The sequence below is a fragment of the Helicoverpa armigera genome, chromosome 21, assembly GCF_030705265.1.
Source record: "Helicoverpa armigera isolate CAAS_96S chromosome 21, ASM3070526v1, whole genome shotgun sequence".
In the NCBI taxonomy this organism is placed as follows: Eukaryota; Metazoa; Arthropoda; class Insecta; order Lepidoptera; family Noctuidae; genus Helicoverpa; species Helicoverpa armigera.
The window spans coordinates 9966459-9984702 of NC_087140.1; the positions used below are offsets into that span (position 1 = coordinate 9966459).

Here is an 18244-nt window from a genome sequence, read left to right on the forward strand (position 1 = left end):
ACGCATCTCTTCTCCGCTTTGGTGGAAATAACCTGCCAGCTTCGCGGCACATCTCCTCTCCTCTCCGCTTTGGTGGATACCGGGCCTCAGTTGTTTCGACATGGGTGAAACCACGAAAAATAGCTGGTTTATAATATTACATTTCAGCAATCAATTATTTATTATATCTTCTATTGAATCGTGAACCTGAAATTCAACAATATATCTATTCTCTAAGTAAGTTTTTGTTCACAAAACAACAAGTTAGGGTCAATTCCCACTGAAAGAGCAGCGGCCGTAAGAGCACGGAAAATGTAAGAGCGCGGCGCGGTGCGCCGCGCTCAATCCCTTGCAATTACGGCCGCTGCCGGCCGCTGCTCTTTCAGTGGGAATTGACCCTTAAGTGGATGTCGACAACTCATTACACAACTTGAGCTGCGCTTGGCATTGCCTAACAGACGCTTGCGCTTTTCCTCTCTTCACGAATGTACCGTTTTTGTCCTCAACATAACAGACTCAATTGAAATTGGATTTACATTGTAACTAATTGTAAGATAAGTACCTATATTTTTCTTTTTATTATGAAATTCACAAATTAGGATTAAGTCAAAAAATCAATAAATAGTACCCTAGCTAAGTTACGTTAATTTAATTAATGTACATCTTGTTTGTGCTGTAGGTCAGTAGTCATACACAATGTGCATCATCACAGCATTTAAGCAAAACAGTTTTATTTACGTAATCCCATCACTATTTTAGTCATTGTTAGCTGGGTCCTGGGATAGTCCCTATTTTAATTTTATAACTACCTACCTATTTACCTACACGTCTTCTCTAACACACTACCAAAAAATATTCGTCACAAAAAATAGTGAATAGGAAAGCTAAAATCATAGTCACTATTATGTAAAAATTGAACAAAACAAGTATAATTGCCATCCTCATGGCCACTGCTACGGTAGTGCTGGTATAATTATCGATAAACAATAATGATTGTCTAATATTGCAATATATCCTACGACATACATACTTAGTCCACATTTCTGTAGGTATCGACCTGAATACTACTTGTGACGCGGGTTCGATTCCCGCATAAAGGAGAAATATTCGTGTTATGGAAATATGTAGGTAACTGACTATGTAATTTGTTTTTGTTAAGTTGAAAATACCGAATACTAACTATGCTGTAAATTATATAAAGTTATTAACTAATCGTTGTCGTTAAAAAGTACAATTTAGGTACCTATACTTTGCATGCCGTAAGGCAAAATGTATTGAAACATGATAGGTAAATTATTTTTCACCATATATGTAATATAAATTATTTGCAAATATCTAAATAATTTACATTTCTAATGAACAGTTAACTTTGCTTGTTTCAGAGCCCAGGTATTGAAGACTAGATTACAAAATAAGTATCGTCATTCAAAAATAAAAACCAACGTTAAGTAAGGCTTACCTATATAACGCTGAAGCTTGCTACAGATGCCTATATCTTATTTGAAGACAGAGAGATTGGTGTGTCAAGTTTAGAGATTCCCGCAGGTATAGGAATTACATCATCAAATGAAGTTAGTTCTAAAAAAATATGAGTCAATTTGGAAAACATGTATTACAAAGATCAAAACTACAGGTTGGAGTGCAGCTCAACCAGAACTCTTCTGAATTTCACAAAGTTTTATGTGCCTGTCTATTTGTTGTAATACATAGAGTTATTTGTTAGACTATTGATCATCTGAATTGTGGCAGATTTTAACAATTTACATATTATTTGCTTAAATGAATGCATAACTAAACGCTATAGGTATAGGAAAAAAAGTTGTTTGGAATAATAAGTTCATGTTCACACACCTCTGACTACACCAAATGTATGCGTGACGTGATGAAGTAGGAATGCTGACGATACGACGCACCTATCATGCGTGATATTAAATCGTATAAAAATCTACAGTGGGTACAGTAAGTGCCCATAAAGCCTTTAAATTATAGCTTTATTTACTCAAGCAGGGAAAGCCTGTATTTACTGAAGGGTGGGGCAGAGGTCGTCCATACTTCGGGCTATTTTCATGATTTCAGTACAAAGTTACCCATGACTTTTAAGGTTAAATTAAATTAATATTTTCTGTAAGATCATGATTCATCCTCCGAGGGTTTTACCCAACCCTTGGGGTCGGCTTTTAGTCTAACCGGATATAGCTGAGTACCAGTGCTTTACAAGGAGCGACTGCCCTATCTGACCCCCTCAATCCAGTTACCCGGGCAACCCGATACCCCTTGGTTAGACTGGTGTCAGTTACTGGCTTCTGACTACCCGTAACGAATGCCAAGGATGTTCAATGACAGCCGGGACCTACAGTTTAACGTGCCATCCGAAACACAGTCATTGGTGTCTAATAAATAATAAATTTCTAATAAATAAGTGTCTGTAAGATCATGATTACCGACGGTAATTTTTTGGTGTCTATTTTCGAAAAATGTTAACAAATAAAACTCAGCCTGTCTCCAAAAAAAAATGGCCTTGCGACCATTGCTTTGTCCGATCCGAGAATCAAACTTGAAACCTCTTAACAGTCATGCTATAACTACATATATATAACTCAGGGTAGTGAAACACCTAGATAAATAATACCTTTAACCACAATCCTGTATAAGAACAGACTTAATTAACTTTTGCATTAACAACTTCAGCACTGAAGCAAAAAGTTTTGTAATAAAGAACTCATGAAAAACTTCATCGGAAAAGTTTCACCGTTCGAGTACCGAAGTGCTCTATGAATCTCGAAACACACTTCAAGACAAAATGCGGTGGGAAGAATACTTAGGTACAGTACATACGAGCATATATATTCTCCCTAATATTACCTATCTCTATAGCATCTCTGGATATGGTTATAGACTAACAGAATTTTTATATCCCAGGCGGGAAAGTAGTTTCTTTTCCTTTGGGACGTAAGGTAACTGTGGAAAACTTAAAAAAAAAATGTTTCAGCGATCATTATGGTCTGCCCATCCTTTTCACAACTATGTTGGGGTCGGCTTCCAGTCTAACCGGATGCAGCTGAGGACCAGTATATTTCATACAGCTACTTTCTCAACTCAGTTACCCTGGCAACACGGTAACCCGTTCAAAGACTGGCTGTCACTCATTTAATCCTGTTTTCCATCCATCTACTCCAATTAAATTACCTCGATGTTTATTTACGTCGCCAATCAATGGCTTCCAATTAAAGCGAAAGGGATCGCTCGGACAGATATAAAGTGCTACTTGAAATAAGCGTCAAGTTCAAAGTGTGACGTCGGATCCGGTCAAGGTTACCCGGATTTCAGTATTGGGAATAGTACTACGATTTCAGGGCTATTCTTACTTATGTAACGATTGAAATGTCTTAAAATAGATCGTGAAAGCTTATGAAATTGTTATGATATTGATTGTTTTAAATGATGAATGAATGGCGTTCAGTGAATATGTCTTTGATAGCCTTTTGCTGTATCCAACAGCATAGGTATGTACAACCTAGGTAGATAATGATTCTATTAGACTGGCTAAGTGGACAGTTTACATGTTTCTTTTTGATTATAATTCCTCTAGTTTCTTTTTCCTACGACTTCCAGCCTTCAGCGAGCGTTTCCTTAAAATGAATGCTTTTTCATCGACGGACATAGCCTGGCAAGGAAAGCTTTATTTTTCGATAGGTTTACCTGTTACCTACGTACTGAGACAATTTGCTCTAAAAGTCAAATAATGCGATCTGAAAACAATCCATTATGATTATGTGTTCAATAGCTTTTTATTACGGTTTTACCGCGTCCCGGGGAAACTTCAGCGAAATCACCCAAGGATAGTGTAGATTCCCAAACGATTCATTTCAATTCAGCAGTTTCTTAGTTTTTACAGTAGATAGGAACAAACAAATTGTTCCTCTTTATAACATTAGTTGAAGGTCCTTTTATTAGTGGTCTAGTTAACCCAATAACTGTGTTGGTCGTTAACAGGTATTTTCAGTCGGCAAGTTAATTCGCAAACTAAACAGTAGCGTCCAGTCGACTGTCTACTACGTCACTCGTCTGTGAAACTTTAGTGGCTTTTATACTGTGCGACTACGATACGACATTTTATATCATATTAAGAAGTGGAGAATAGATCAAGGCGGTAATGGCAACTATCAAAATCATATTCAAGACGGTATAAAATGTGAGATAACTTAAAAAAGTGGCCACAGTGAAATGTGATCAGACAGAGAAGTCATCATCATCCTCCGAGCCTTTTTCCCAATCATGTTGGGGTCGGCTTCCAGTCTAACCGGATTCAGCTGAGTACCAGTGCTTTACAAGAAGCGACTGCCTATCTGACCTCCTCAACCCAGTTACCCGGGCAACCCAATACCCCTTGGTTAGACTGGTGTCAGACTTACTGGCTTCTGACTACCCGTAACGACTGCTAAGGATGTTCAATGGCAGCCGGGACCTACAGTTTAACGTGCCATCCGAAACACAGTCAATGGTGTCTAAGATATACTTAGAAAGTACATACGAACTTAGAAAAGTTGCATTGGTACTTGCCTGACCTGGGATCGAACCCGCGCCCTCATACTTGAGAGGTTGGTCCTTTACCCACTAGGCCACCACGACTCCCATCAGACAGAGAAGTATAGAAGGTAAAAATTTAATTGTAATAAGGACAGGATAATGATGATGATGGGTTCAAAATTGTTGCATGTATGTATTGTAAGTTAGTGTAAGGCCGTTGTTACTCGCATATTTATATTTCTGAAACCTAGATAAAAACCATTGAGTGCAAGTTCGTCTGAAAATCGGTATACCACTATCATCTCTAGATTGATACCTTTTTTGATATCATTTTTGATACCTATTTAAAAACAGTTGTCGGGAATTAGCATCATTCTTTGATTATTAAGGACCTCATATTGTTTATGTAATCCGTTTTGCTAATAAATAAATTCTGGTAAACGAATCTCTAACTATGTCCCTATTTACCCAATGCCAGAATCCAATACCTACAGACAGACTGTAATGCAGTTGAACAAACAGCCTGTTATCTCGCGACATTAATAAATCAATTCATACCCGATCGTGTCGTCGTGTCGTGTCATATAAAAGCCACTTAATAGTACCCCCACTGTATCGTGAGGTCGGTCAGTCAGTCGCAGGCCATCTGCGGAACACTACACTATAACGTGAGTACCTACTTTATATTATTAAATTAACGTACGAAATAATAATAACAACGAACTCTTATTGGCCATTTCCTATTGCAAAAAACATTTAGTTTTTTTTTTTATGTAGAATTTGTTGAAATTCGTTTAGAAACTACAGTGTTTTGTTTTTAATATTTGTAATGTTGTGTATTTGTGTTCGAAAATGTTTGTTATTGTTGTTATTTTAAATTGTTTAACGGTTCGGTAAAGGATGTTTTAAGTTAGCGAGAAGTTGTAGAAATATGTACGAGTTTAATATTTTCGTGAAGGAATTTATTTTCGTGAAAACAAATAGTTTTGGAAGTTGTGTTGTTAAGAATTAGTGATTAGCATTATTTAAATTATTTATCAGTTCATTTCAGTTAGGTATATATTCGAAATAAACGAGTTAGGTAGTTCAAGATCATATTATGTATGTATTACCTAAGCATTATATATCTGGGCACAAAATAATAAGACTGAAAGTAAACTTAATTAAGAAATGCTTTAAAACTATTGCATCATTATTTTTTTAATTCGGTTCTAAACTCGTAGGTATTTCATTCCTATTTTCTTGTGAAATTATTTCAAATATTTGACTGTTTGTTCGTTTTCAACTCTTCTCCAAGACAGACCAATTTATTTCTTCACAGAGATAATTAATTATGTAATTGATAAAATATCCCATTTCTAACCGACTTCCCAAAAATTAGGCAGTTCTGAATTCGTCGGTATTGTATGCCAAACATATAAAAGATTTTGAGAGTTCAGTAACTTAACTACGTAAAGTTAATCACTAATCAGCTGTAGGTATCAGGTGATGTCACTTGTGTGGGTAGATTGAATACTAAGCGCATCAGTGCCGGAACCGAAGCACCATTCGTCTCGGAACGACATCTGACGTCATGTTACATATTATGTATGTAAATAACTTAGCGGTATTTTGTCATAAAAATGTTATTTAACTTTTGTTTATTTTTCTTGTAAAGCACTGGTACTCAGCTACATCCGGTTAGACTGGAAGCCGACCCCAATAGTTGGGAAAAGGCTCGGATGATGATGTTTATTTTTCTTGTATCTAAGTATATAATTCATATAACCAGCACTTCTCCGCGGTTACATTCGCATCTGGAAGGAACTTATCGCATCTGGATAAAAGTGTCCTTTTACCAATCGCAAAAAAATCGAATCTAATAAAATCTTGTTTCATCTAACAAGTTTTTTTAACCGATCCATCCATCTTTTCTTAGGTCTTCCTCTTCCTCTCCATCCATCTACATTCATACTTAGCACACACTTTGTTGCATGCGTATCATCCCTCCTCATTACATGTCCATACCACGACAATCTTCTACTTCTCATCTTTTCTGTAACTGGCGCTACTTTCAGACTTCCTCTGAACTGAATATAAAATAAAATTAAAGTGAACATTATTATTCTGTAGGTATATAGCCTAAAGCTAAGTGATGACTTAACACAAGAAAGACTTAAAACGTAATATAAAGAGCAACAACCTCTCACGAGTTACCTCACTGATGATCTAATCTTACCTGTAACCGTATTTATTGCTTTTGTATGCTTAACTTCGTGTAAATAGACTCATTAGTTAGTTAGGCAATACTTATCTAAGCTCTTTGGTTCAGTGGACATGACAAAGCACAAGTTTATTTGAACGTGTAAATTCTTAGTTAACAGTTGTTTTAAGAAAACTGACGATTTTGTTGTCGGTGGACTTAAAACTACATATAATTCTTATAGTAATTAATAAAGAGGAAACTTTATTGTTTATTTATTTATCATTTATGTACACACACAGAGAATACAGAGAAGAAGAAAAATAGAAAAGATAGTACAAAGGCACAGCTTATTTCATTGTTTGTTAGTTTGTGCAAAAGGTTTTGAAACTACTGAGCCGATTTAAAAATTTCTTTCGCTGTTAGAATTTCTGCCCTTACCGAGTAACGTAGGCTATATTTTATCACGGTACAGGCAGTAGGTAGTTCCCATAGGACGCGGATGAAACCGCGGGAAAATGGCTAGTAGGGAAATAAATATTGAGATACCTTTCACATTCACATGGTGTTTTCGGTTCATTATTTTGGTTTCTTACGGCCATTGGCCAAATATATTCGAAAATATTTTCGTAAACAATTTTCAGAAAAAGACGCGGAACTATTCAGATTTAATCATAATATTTATATTCCGTTTTCGATCTGAACCATGAACCGTCAATAGATTTACTATTGTGTTTGATAGTCGATGCAATAATAGCGATTTTCCTAAGACACCTGTTGTTTGATTATTTTAATAAATATAGTGGGTAGCCCTTACTGTCCTTAGTTAAGAAAAGGGGTAGTTAGCATTGTATGAACTATAGCGAAAGCTAGTTAGAACATAAATTAGCTAGCAGCCGTACAATCTCCGTCCCGACCTTTAAGCACTCGCTCTCGCTGTTACTATGAAGGGTAGATACTACTGGACATTGTAGAACTATTCTTATAGAAAGAAAATGTTCTTATTTCATCTGCTTAGCTTTTTCTCAACTACATTGGGGTTAGTTCCAGGCTAACTGCAGCTGGGTAGGTACCAGTTTTCCTCAAGGGGTGACTGCTTCTCTGACCTTCTCAACCCCGGAAATACCCGGGTATCCCTTTTCCGTCGGTTCGTGTAATTGTCAGACTTTCTGGTCTTGACTACCCGTAACGAATACCAAAGCTGCTCAAATGACAGGCGGGATAATTTAACCCAGTAAGTACGTATTTAATGTGAACTGACGTAGATACTCAGCTGTGCTTAGATAGATGGACAAACGACCTGAATATCTTTGGACAAAGGTTGGGAATAAGATGAGCCTTGGCATCTTACCTTCCTCAAGGCGTATTAACGAACCCTAAAGCCAGTCCAACGCCTAAGACTGACGTTTATGTCATCGGTGAACTTTTGTCTTCTCGGTCGCACTATCCCTTGTGTCTTCGTAAAAAGAAAATGTACTCATTCAATTACACCACAAAATGCCAAGTAGTCAGAGAATTCACTAGAGTCACTACACGTCATGGGTCGGAAGAGTGCGTCCGGTTTGTCCAATATATATTTATTGTTTAAATTGTTTTACCGTCGGAGGGGGAAGTATCGGGTTCAGTTGAGACTATTCGGCGTTGCGTAGATATTGTGTTGAAATAAGACGGACACTCGATATTACAAATATCCTGACCGATTCAGGAAGACTGACTACTTATATTTTGATGCCTTCAGCCTGAAAGCATAGTCTACTCTCGTCAAGTAATATGTAGTTTGTTATTGACTCACTCACCACTAGGAAATTCACTGGTTTTAATCGGTGCAATCAACAGAATGTTTCTAACCTTGATCTCTTTAAATATTAACTAGTTTTAGTTCATAGATACGTGGAAGAAACACTAGGCTGGAACTCTCTCGATAGCTATCCGACCTTTTTTAAGGTGGAAAATCATCAGATGACCCCTATGTGTCAGACTTTTACTAACTACTTCATCCTCCGAGCCTTTTTCCCAACTATGTTGGGGTCGGCTGCCAGTCTATCCGGATGTAGCTGAGTACCAGTGCTTTACAAGGAGCGACTGCTCTATCTGACCTACTCAACCCAGTTACCCGGGCAACCCGATACCCATGGTTAGACTGGTGTTTTGCTAACTACTTACCAAACTTATTTTTGCCTTCTGGAGCCCTTTGTGCACTAAGGCCGCGGTAACTATTTCTAACAATCTCATACACCCTGGATACGGAACTAAGATCCCTATTGCCACAGTTAGCACTACTAAATCATACGCAATCAGTATTTATAGATGTTCATCAGAGTGATCACAAACTCGTCGAGCTAACTGGCGTAATTTCCTGCGCAGGCGCCGGTCGCCGTCGGAAGCGACAGCTTTCTCGCGATTATCTAGATGTCTTCATAAGATATAATTGCTCACACTTCTTTATGTCAGTGTACATATGGTGTACATAGATGAGATGACAAATGTCAATGCGTTTAAAATATGTAGATGTGAAGATGTAGTTGCATGATGGTCAAATATGTTTATCTTTGTAGTTCGATGAGATTTACTTAAAAGCTTTATTGTTATCAGTATTAACGTAACATATTGTCTTCTAGAAGCACTAGTATTTCTTTCTGAACTCATTATTTAATTTCAACAAATGCTGTAGAAAACTTAAAATCGAATAGGTACCATAGCAACCGGTACTAAAAATATTAAAAATTAAAGAGAGAGACGATCCCAAAATTCAAAGATCACAAATATAAACCAAAATCTTAAATTCAAAATCCACATTAAATATTGATTCTATTTTGAATATTATCATAGAATTAAATAATTTATGTAAATAAGTATGTAAAGTTCGTTGAGCAAGTTCAATGGCTGCTGATTTTGTTTATTTTCCTTGCCGCATTAGCACCTTTGGCTGCGGATTTATTGCTTCATAAATCTTTATTAGTGTACCTATGCCCAATGAGGGTTTTTGAAATTTTTTCTGCCACCGGGTGGCGCCACGTATGCGTCTGGTCCAAACAGCTGTCAAATAGTATGGAATTGTAGGTGCCGAACTTATTGTTTATTGAAATTCTGTTATATTGGAAGTGTTATTGATTTTATTATGGACTACGGTCAGAATAAGGTTTCCGAACTAAAAATTGAGCTAAGAGAGAGGGTGCAAAAGTCACTGGTAGTTGAAAAATTTGTTAACACAATATGATTTAGTTTTTTTTATTTACTCAACCTCAATAGTAAAACAATAATGCAGTGCTTTAATTATAAAATAAAAAAACCACTAAAATCGTTCACTATTCATAGTAAAGATAAGCACTTTGACAGTTACCTGGACCTGACGACTCAGTGCGCCACCTGGTGGACGCCATTTTAGAAAACCCTCATTCACATAATTATGTGACTTTGTATGATTGTAAAGAAAGCTGATTGTAAGCTCAGCTTTTTGGGCGCGTTATTTATTACACAATTAACAGAATGATCCTCAGAGAACTTTTGTATTTTATTCACGAGGAAGATATCGATATTTGAGTCATTATTTCGCAGAGGAAAAAGGTACGTTTTTCTTCTAAAAAGACATAATTTTACTCAATTTACAAACTACAGGTGGTATGTCCCGTTAAAACGGTCTGAAATAATCCATATATTCCACTTGTCATACGAAATCCAAGTTATCCCTTTGTGGGCGACCTCGCAAATGCCTTCACCTTCGCAGCTGACCTCAAATTATTATTTTCACGCAGTGCACGTATTGATACAATGTTGAGACACTGCACTTGACCTACAGTTTCAATACTTGAAAAGGGAAATTATAACCCGAAAGCCCAAAAGGTTTGTTCTCGCGACTATCACAACCAGCCTTTTTTGGACACAATTTAGAAAAAAACATTATGTGCCATAATCTTGTCTATAGATAAAAAAATAAATGGTGCTCTATAATTTATGGTGTCTGGTTTCTGACAGTTGTCACCGTTACGTTTGAAGTTTCGATAGCTTTTACAATATTTATAGCGATTTATTTATATTTAATTGTTGCGGAATAGTGAATTATAATATTATTCCATGCTAATATGTGGTGCTTTGACACGAGATCAGGTTTAGCGGGAAACCGTGAGGATTTGTCATGTTTTTGTTGAATAAACGAACTTTTATAGTGTTCTAGGTATGTTTGTTGTTATCTTGGTATTTTGAATACTTAGAAAGAAGAGTTTATCGAATTTTAATGAGGAAGTATGGTAAGTTATATATATATATATATATTTTATATGTATTATGTTTATGTATTGTGTAGTTTTACTACATATATATGTTTAGTATATTGTTATTTGATATTTTTGTTAGTTTTCAATGTTTGTTGTGCACTTTTTAATCTACCCTACCACTATCAAATCTCTCCATGGCTTTAAGGTTGGCTGTAAGAGAACCCAATTCTGGGTTAAGCTCGCCATTGTACATAAACTGTCTTTATTATTTTTTAATATGTATTGTTAAGTGTGCAATAAAGAATAAGAATAAGAATAAGTTCCTATCTTATTTCCTGCTTTTATACAATTTGAAAATATTCGATTTACCTATAGGTATTTTTAGTTCACTGTTCATGCATAGCTGTCCTCAGATTTCAATATAGCGCTTATTTGTTTGCGATGATAATTAGGTAATTAAATTGATTTGCAGTCACATATTTCACAGCATTAGTGAGGCAAGATGTTTCATGCGCGTTTAACAATCTGCAAATAAAATGTTGTTAACAGATACAAACAATAGAGCTGTTAAGTAAATGATCAATAGAGAAGTAATAATTACGTTGATATTTTATGGCAAGCTCCTGTGAAGTTCTGTGGTAAACATCAATTAATAAATGTGACTACTTAGAATTTTATACAAAGTTTGCCAATTGAAAATAGAGGAGATTCGGGTAACTTGGACTATAATTAAATAGCGTAAATTATAAATGCGTTGGGGAGGTAAGATAGATAGTCGTTCCATTTAAAACAGTGATACTCATCTGCATTTAGTTAGCCTGGAAGCCGACTCCAACAGAGTCTAGGTATAATTATAATATTAATATATCAAAAATTATGAATCAGAGTTTAAGAGAGGTCTCATCAAGTTAGGACCAATATAAACTATGTGTTAACTTGTTAGCGTAACAAGCAAACTCATTATAATAGTCACGATAAACATTGAAAACCCTTTTACGACTTGACAGCATCTAATGTAATCTTCTAAATTAAAATACTTTGAATGGTAGAATTGCGACATAAACGACAGTAAAATTATGACACTGTCCTATTCTTAGTTAGGTTTAGCCGATTTCTAAGCACCTTTGTGCCGGTATAACTACATACTTGCTTGCACCTGTGGTTTCACTTGCATCCTGTGGGAACTACCTATTTCTTGCACCCAGATAAAAAGTAGTCTTTACGTAAGTAGTGTTCCTTTTTATATGGGCTTTCTGACATAGCGTTTTTAAATCGGTCCAATAGTTCTTGAGATTAGCTCGTTCAAAAAATAAACTTTCCGCATTACTACATTAGAATATATTTTCCGTTGAAAACCCCTTAGTAAGAATAAGCTATTCACCGATTCACGTTATAAATCGAAAGTATTTAATATTGCAACGTCCACACTGCACTTCGATAGGTATCGGCACATAGCCCGACGTCATGAATTTGTGATAGTTCCAATGGGTGCCATTCTCTTACTTTCACCGGTAAAGTTCAAACGTGTGACATTATTACTGCAATGCTTATTAATATTAAAACGATAATTATGTAGTATCGTATGTAGCAGTAGGTACTTTTTTTGGTACTTTGGAATGTTTTAAAATTAATAATTGTGAATGATTTAAGAGTTTTTTTCTTGGAATACTTTAAAGGAAAATATGTACAAAACAGTATAGCTGAATTCTTTGAGGAATATTACAATTGCCGTGTTAAATTAAATCGTGTATTGTAAAAAATAATCAATTTTCTTTTTATAAAATCTACTTACTAGAACAAAAGTGAATAACGTATTTATTGTACTTACATACTAGAGCATACAAGTACTTTCAAGAAACCTTAAAAGTGATATAACTTAAGTTATTGAGGTAAACCTCTAGGAACAGGTCGTCAAGGCACTTTATATCGTACTATAAAAGTTATTTACAAGGAAAATGAGATACCTATTTACGTATGTATTGTAATTTTGTATTAGTATGCCATGTGTTGGCTTTGTTATATAAACTATGGAGAATATATCTTTGTATATGTGTTCATTGGTTAGATTATAGTTCTTATGCTATAATACCTAACTAGCCTAAATCTCCCGATCTTACTCTCACTTTTGAGGAAATTTCTTCACATTCCAAAATGCCATTTTTGACTAAAGTTTTCAACCATAAAATTAGTGTTACTATCAATAAATAGCCGTTTTCCCGCGGTTTCACCCGCGTCCCGTGGAAGCTACTGCCTGCACCGGGATAAAATAAAGCCTATGTTACTCGCAGATTATATAGCTTTCTAATGGTGAAAGAATATTTAAAAGCGGTCCAGCAGTTTTTTAAGTTTATCCATTACAACCAAACAAACAAACAAAAAAAGTTTTCCTCTTTATAATATTATAGAAGAAGATATAACTTTGTACACAACAATGTTTACAACGTAAATATTTTTAATCTCTTACCGTAGATAGCTCCCCGATTTTTGAAAATGAGAAGGTGCTCAATTTGACCACCAATATTATATAATATATCTTTTTAACATGAAAACTTTCCTACCACCATAGCCCATAAACAAAGCGTCCTTGTACCGAAATGCATGCTTACATAAACCCGTGTACTTAATATTGATCTATGTGTTGTGTGTGTGTGTTTGTACATGAGTGTGGGTACATTAGCTGTGAACTGCGGGTGGTAATGCGGCCACGGTCGTTCGTCATAACATAAGGGTTGTTTTCATACCATTAGTTTTGTGTTTGTTTATTTTATTCGCAAATATACCTAATAATGTGTGAGCTGGATGTTTTAAGGGCCCACCAATGGCTTCTAGGTAAACAGTACCTAGCCTAATTTACTGTGACACTGTCACCATACTAAATTGCATCTGGATCAGTTAATCCATTTAGGCATATTGATAAAAGAAGTTTACTTTAGCATTTGTAACACCATTTTTACAGTTGAGATTATTGTAGTACCTATAGTACCTAAGTACAGTTATGAAAATAAAGTTTGTTTCGATACCATGCAATTTCCTATTTAAAGCAATACGATTTTTATTATGTTTACCTAATTCATTTACAAGTATTCGGTAGGCACTTAATTAGAACATCCAGATTTTTCGTGAACCTAGTATTCAAATGTATAGTTGTCAAACATGCAATATTAACACGCTTACTTATTTGCAAACTAAGTATGTACCTATGTAATTAACAAACAATATTCAAATAACAGTTTTTCAAAATGTACAGGTGAATATTCAATTAGGTACCTGGCCAAATAAATAATTAAGTTCCTATGTACTTATTTTGAACTGGATGTATTGTTTATAATTTAACTTTTTCACTATCTACTTTATCTCACAAATAAATTACCTATCGTATTAGTGTTAATAACACATCCTAAAATAAGCATGTACTTAGCTACTTATTTATTGATATGAAATTAGGGTATGCGCATAGGCTTCAAGGACAAAGATTTTCACAGACAATGTACTTCTGTAGCCTTTATGACAATAAATACTGAAAACTAGCATTGTCACTTTAGGGAATTCCTCTGACTCACCAACACTCAAACTTTGTCACTTTTTCGCCGGATGGATACGGCACCCTTCGTATACGACTCTCAACTCGCACTAGACCGTTCATTTTCTTATTTCACATACATACTTAGTTATTGTAATCTTCTCTTATTTCATACACTAATCCTAATCTCCTTCCCTCAGCACACAGAATGCGTTGGCTTGGCACCCTAGCGGCGGCCACGGTGCTGCAGCTGGCCTGGTGCGCGGAGTACCTGCTGCCTGGCTCCGTGGTGCCTCTGCACTACGACCTGAAGTACGCCTTCGACATAGATCCGAACACCAACTTCAGTTTCTATGGCGTCGTTGATATTTTGGTGAGTTTTATTTTATGTAGCCTTTTGGTACTTACCTACTATAGGTAATTATTGATCGTTTTTACAAGAAACATAAAAGGTTCCTTCATATTATGTTGGACCAAGTTCACAGATAACATTAACGTCAGTTTTGTTTACTATGTATTTCCTCTTTTAATTTTCATAGAAACTGTTGTTTTATTAAAAAAAATAAGTTTAGTTAGGCAAGTATGTTGGTGAGTGGGTCTGGGTATGTGTCCACTGTTAAAGGATTGTCAAACCGAAAAAAAAACAGTCGTTGAACTGTAACTGAAGCTGTATGCAAAAATATAAAAGGACGGTTGCAATGTCAACATAGTTTCCACACAACATAGGAAAAATCGTGCAACCTAAGAAAATTTTTTTTTTTAATATTTAATAAAGTAAACAGTCAATTAAATCTCAATACATTCAAACAGCATACATATTTACATGAACAATATTAAAATTCTTGCATAGCTATTAGCAAACTACCTACATATTGCATTCAATTCAAATGTCTTGATAGTTGATACACTTCGGTTCATTTTAATATTGATTGACCTGGTCGAGTTACCTACCGGTCATAAAACTATGATTCTATGAATCATATGCACTTAGGTATACCTAATCATATGTATAAGTAATTTATAAATCAATTAAAAGAACAAACTGATATGTTTCTTTAGAAAAGATATGTAAAAAAGGATCTTACGTGTTTAAAAATACATTTTTCATACCTATATCTTTAAAAAGTCTTATTTACGAACGTATTACGTGTATTTTAAAAAGAGACCCTGACTTTATAAAATTGAATTTATAAAAAAGCTTGTTTTTACCGATTAGAAAATTGACTTCTGTTTAAATCGGCAATTATAGGTGTTTAATTTCATAGACAAAAATATGCAGATTGATTCATAAATAATGCAACGTTAAATACTTAGGTGCAAACATAAAAACAACTTGTTTTTACTACCTATATATCTATTTATTTTCCGTTCACACTTGCGTTTAAGTTATCCAATTTAATAAAAAGCTAGTCGTTCATAAATATTTAATACGAAAACGTGTGACCTGTTAACATTTCGTTCGATAATATCTTGTCACAAAATTTCATAAGCAACTTTATGGTTTCTAAAGTTATTCATAGACAATAGCCAATACCGTTAGGAACGGTGTCAAAGAATTAGCATAAAAATAGTTCGGCGTCTCTATGCATGCTGCGGTCGACAACCTTTTTTGAATTTAAAAAGCTTTTTTTGCTGGTGATTTTATTTCATATTGGTATGTGAAATGTCTTTGACCTGAGGAAAAACTAGATAGGTGATTTAATGATGGCATTCTTAAAGAAGATCAGGCAACTGCTCAGGACATATTTTAGTGTATAAGCATTTGCGCCGACGCAAGTGCACTCACTATTTCCTCACTGTCGTAGTCCGATGGAACTATGAGATTTTGGGAAAGCAATGGACACACTCAGAGACATTTTATTAGTTCTTAAGCCGTTCCTTAGTGCAGATTTTCTATGAGAATCTGTCACTAAGGAGTGACTTAAGAAAATAATAATTAAATGTCTCTGAGTGTGGGGTAAGTGTATTTATCAATCAATTCGCGATTATTATTGATGCCAAACAACTTTTAAAGGTAGGTAGGTATAGATAGTATTTTTTCAGTAAAAAAGGCTAAGTCCAAATTCAATAAGTAAAAATATTGTCCGAAATGAACTGCATAATATTATATACGGCTACTTAATTTAACGGGACAGGCGTAAGGCTAATCGTGAAATTAATTTCACGCGAACTGTGACTAAACTGGAAACTGTACATAAATTGATTTACAACACCGAATTTAATAAAATATCCATTTAGTTTTCATTAGGAAGTAATAAGCCGGAATTATGTTTTGGCTGAAATATAAACCGATTGCGTAAAATTTTATTTATTTTCTTTAGTTCACCGTAATTTTACTTTCATTAAATTCTTTCACTTTTACACATATTATATTTAAGCAATAATCAAGATAAATTTCATATATCCAAAGTATCTGAAAAAAAAAAAACTTTTGAAGGTCAATTTTACAAAAAAGACAGCCCCCAAAAACGCCCGCCTTTCACCACTTCTTACGTGTTTTTGCAAACATGGAACAAACCCCCAGCAACACAATTCTGTCTGTCTGGTTTGAAGAACCAGTTCTATACAAGATGTGAAGAAAGGATTGCGTACAGGCACTTAATAAATAAGATAGATTTGATAGCCTCAATTTGGCTGTATTTTATTATATGATTACACAACAAATAACCCTGATATTTATGCAGTAGGTACATAAAACTGGCTATTTGCTTTATGTTACCTTTTAGAAATGCTTGAATGCTTTGTTGAACATCAGTTATTTTACAAAAGCATAGTAGTACAGTTGCAGGAAAACCTAGCTCCAAATAATGTACTTACCTAGTGAAAATTCTATTTCAAATAAAAAAAGTCAGAAGCTAGGCTCACGGTTTCCGTGTATCGCAGAGCACGTAAACGTAGGTCCTGCGCCTGATCTGTCTCCTGTGGTGTCGGATTGCCATCACATCGCGCTACGGGAGTGAAGGAATAGTGCACCTGTGTCTATGCAAATGCTTGGACACTATAATATGTCCTGCGCAGTTGGCTAATCTCTTTATATGAGAATTGCTGCCGTAGGAGGACATCACCATCACGGTTCCAAAGGGTTGGTCTGATGGATAAGAAACTATGGATAACATATGGAATGGTCTCTCATTTACCTGCCTACCTAACTCTTAGTTATGAGATAGTACCTATCTATGTATATGTTAGTCTGTCTGCTAGGAGCAGGCAATTAACTATGTTGTTTTCGGTTCGCCTTCACCTAGACTCGGCCGTGTTGTGTCATAATGTAGCCGTTAGAGACTGACATCGGTCATTTCACGCTTGCCCGAACCGTTCTACAGTGTGTTCCTAAATGTTGATAAGTTAGTAAGCAGTCGAGGTATGTTGTGAGGAATTACATACATAGGTACTTATATGAACTTAATTTTTATCTCATAAAACTTAGAACATAGGTAGTGCATGGAAATTACACGTGGGCACAGAAGCACAAATATGTGTTATAGTTACCAAAATTTTTGTCAACATTTTAAACGAAAATCAAAACTGGTCACATTTTTTTTACAAAAGTATGTACCTACAATAAAGGAATGGCGAAGTTTTTGACGTAAAATCTAGGATACCTGGAAAAAGATTGGGCAAGTTAGAAAGATTGAGTACTGGTTATTTGAACATGTTGACCGCCACATGTCGCTCGCTTGCTATTCTCAGAAGCGCGCCTGCACTCGACAGGAATGACAAACCAATTCGAAGGTTTTCCTCTATCTATATCGCTTATATCGACGTAAGTTTGTTTCAACCACAAGCTATCATAACTACCGTAGCAACGTAGGTACATAAATATTT

The 18244-nt window shown here is 35.3% G+C and overlaps 1 protein-coding gene across 2 annotated transcripts in view; it reads left to right on the forward strand.

Moving 5' to 3' along the window:
• The first annotated feature begins 5053 nt into the window (after positions 1 to 5053).
• Positions 5054 to 18244, forward strand: part of LOC110376037 (aminopeptidase N) — a 28937-nt gene continuing 15746 nt past the window's right edge. Inside the window, exons 1-2 of one of the 2 annotated variants that reach the window (XM_064040116.1) lie at positions 5054 to 5174; positions 14620 to 14792. In XM_064040116.1, the coding sequence (XP_063896186.1) occupies positions 14628 to 14792 (165 nt within the window). In that variant the 5' untranslated portion in view covers positions 5054 to 5174; positions 14620 to 14627. Of the gene's footprint in view, positions 5175 to 10904; positions 10933 to 14619; positions 14793 to 18244 lie in introns of those variants that run through there. The other variant, XM_064040115.1, reaches the window with a different exon arrangement.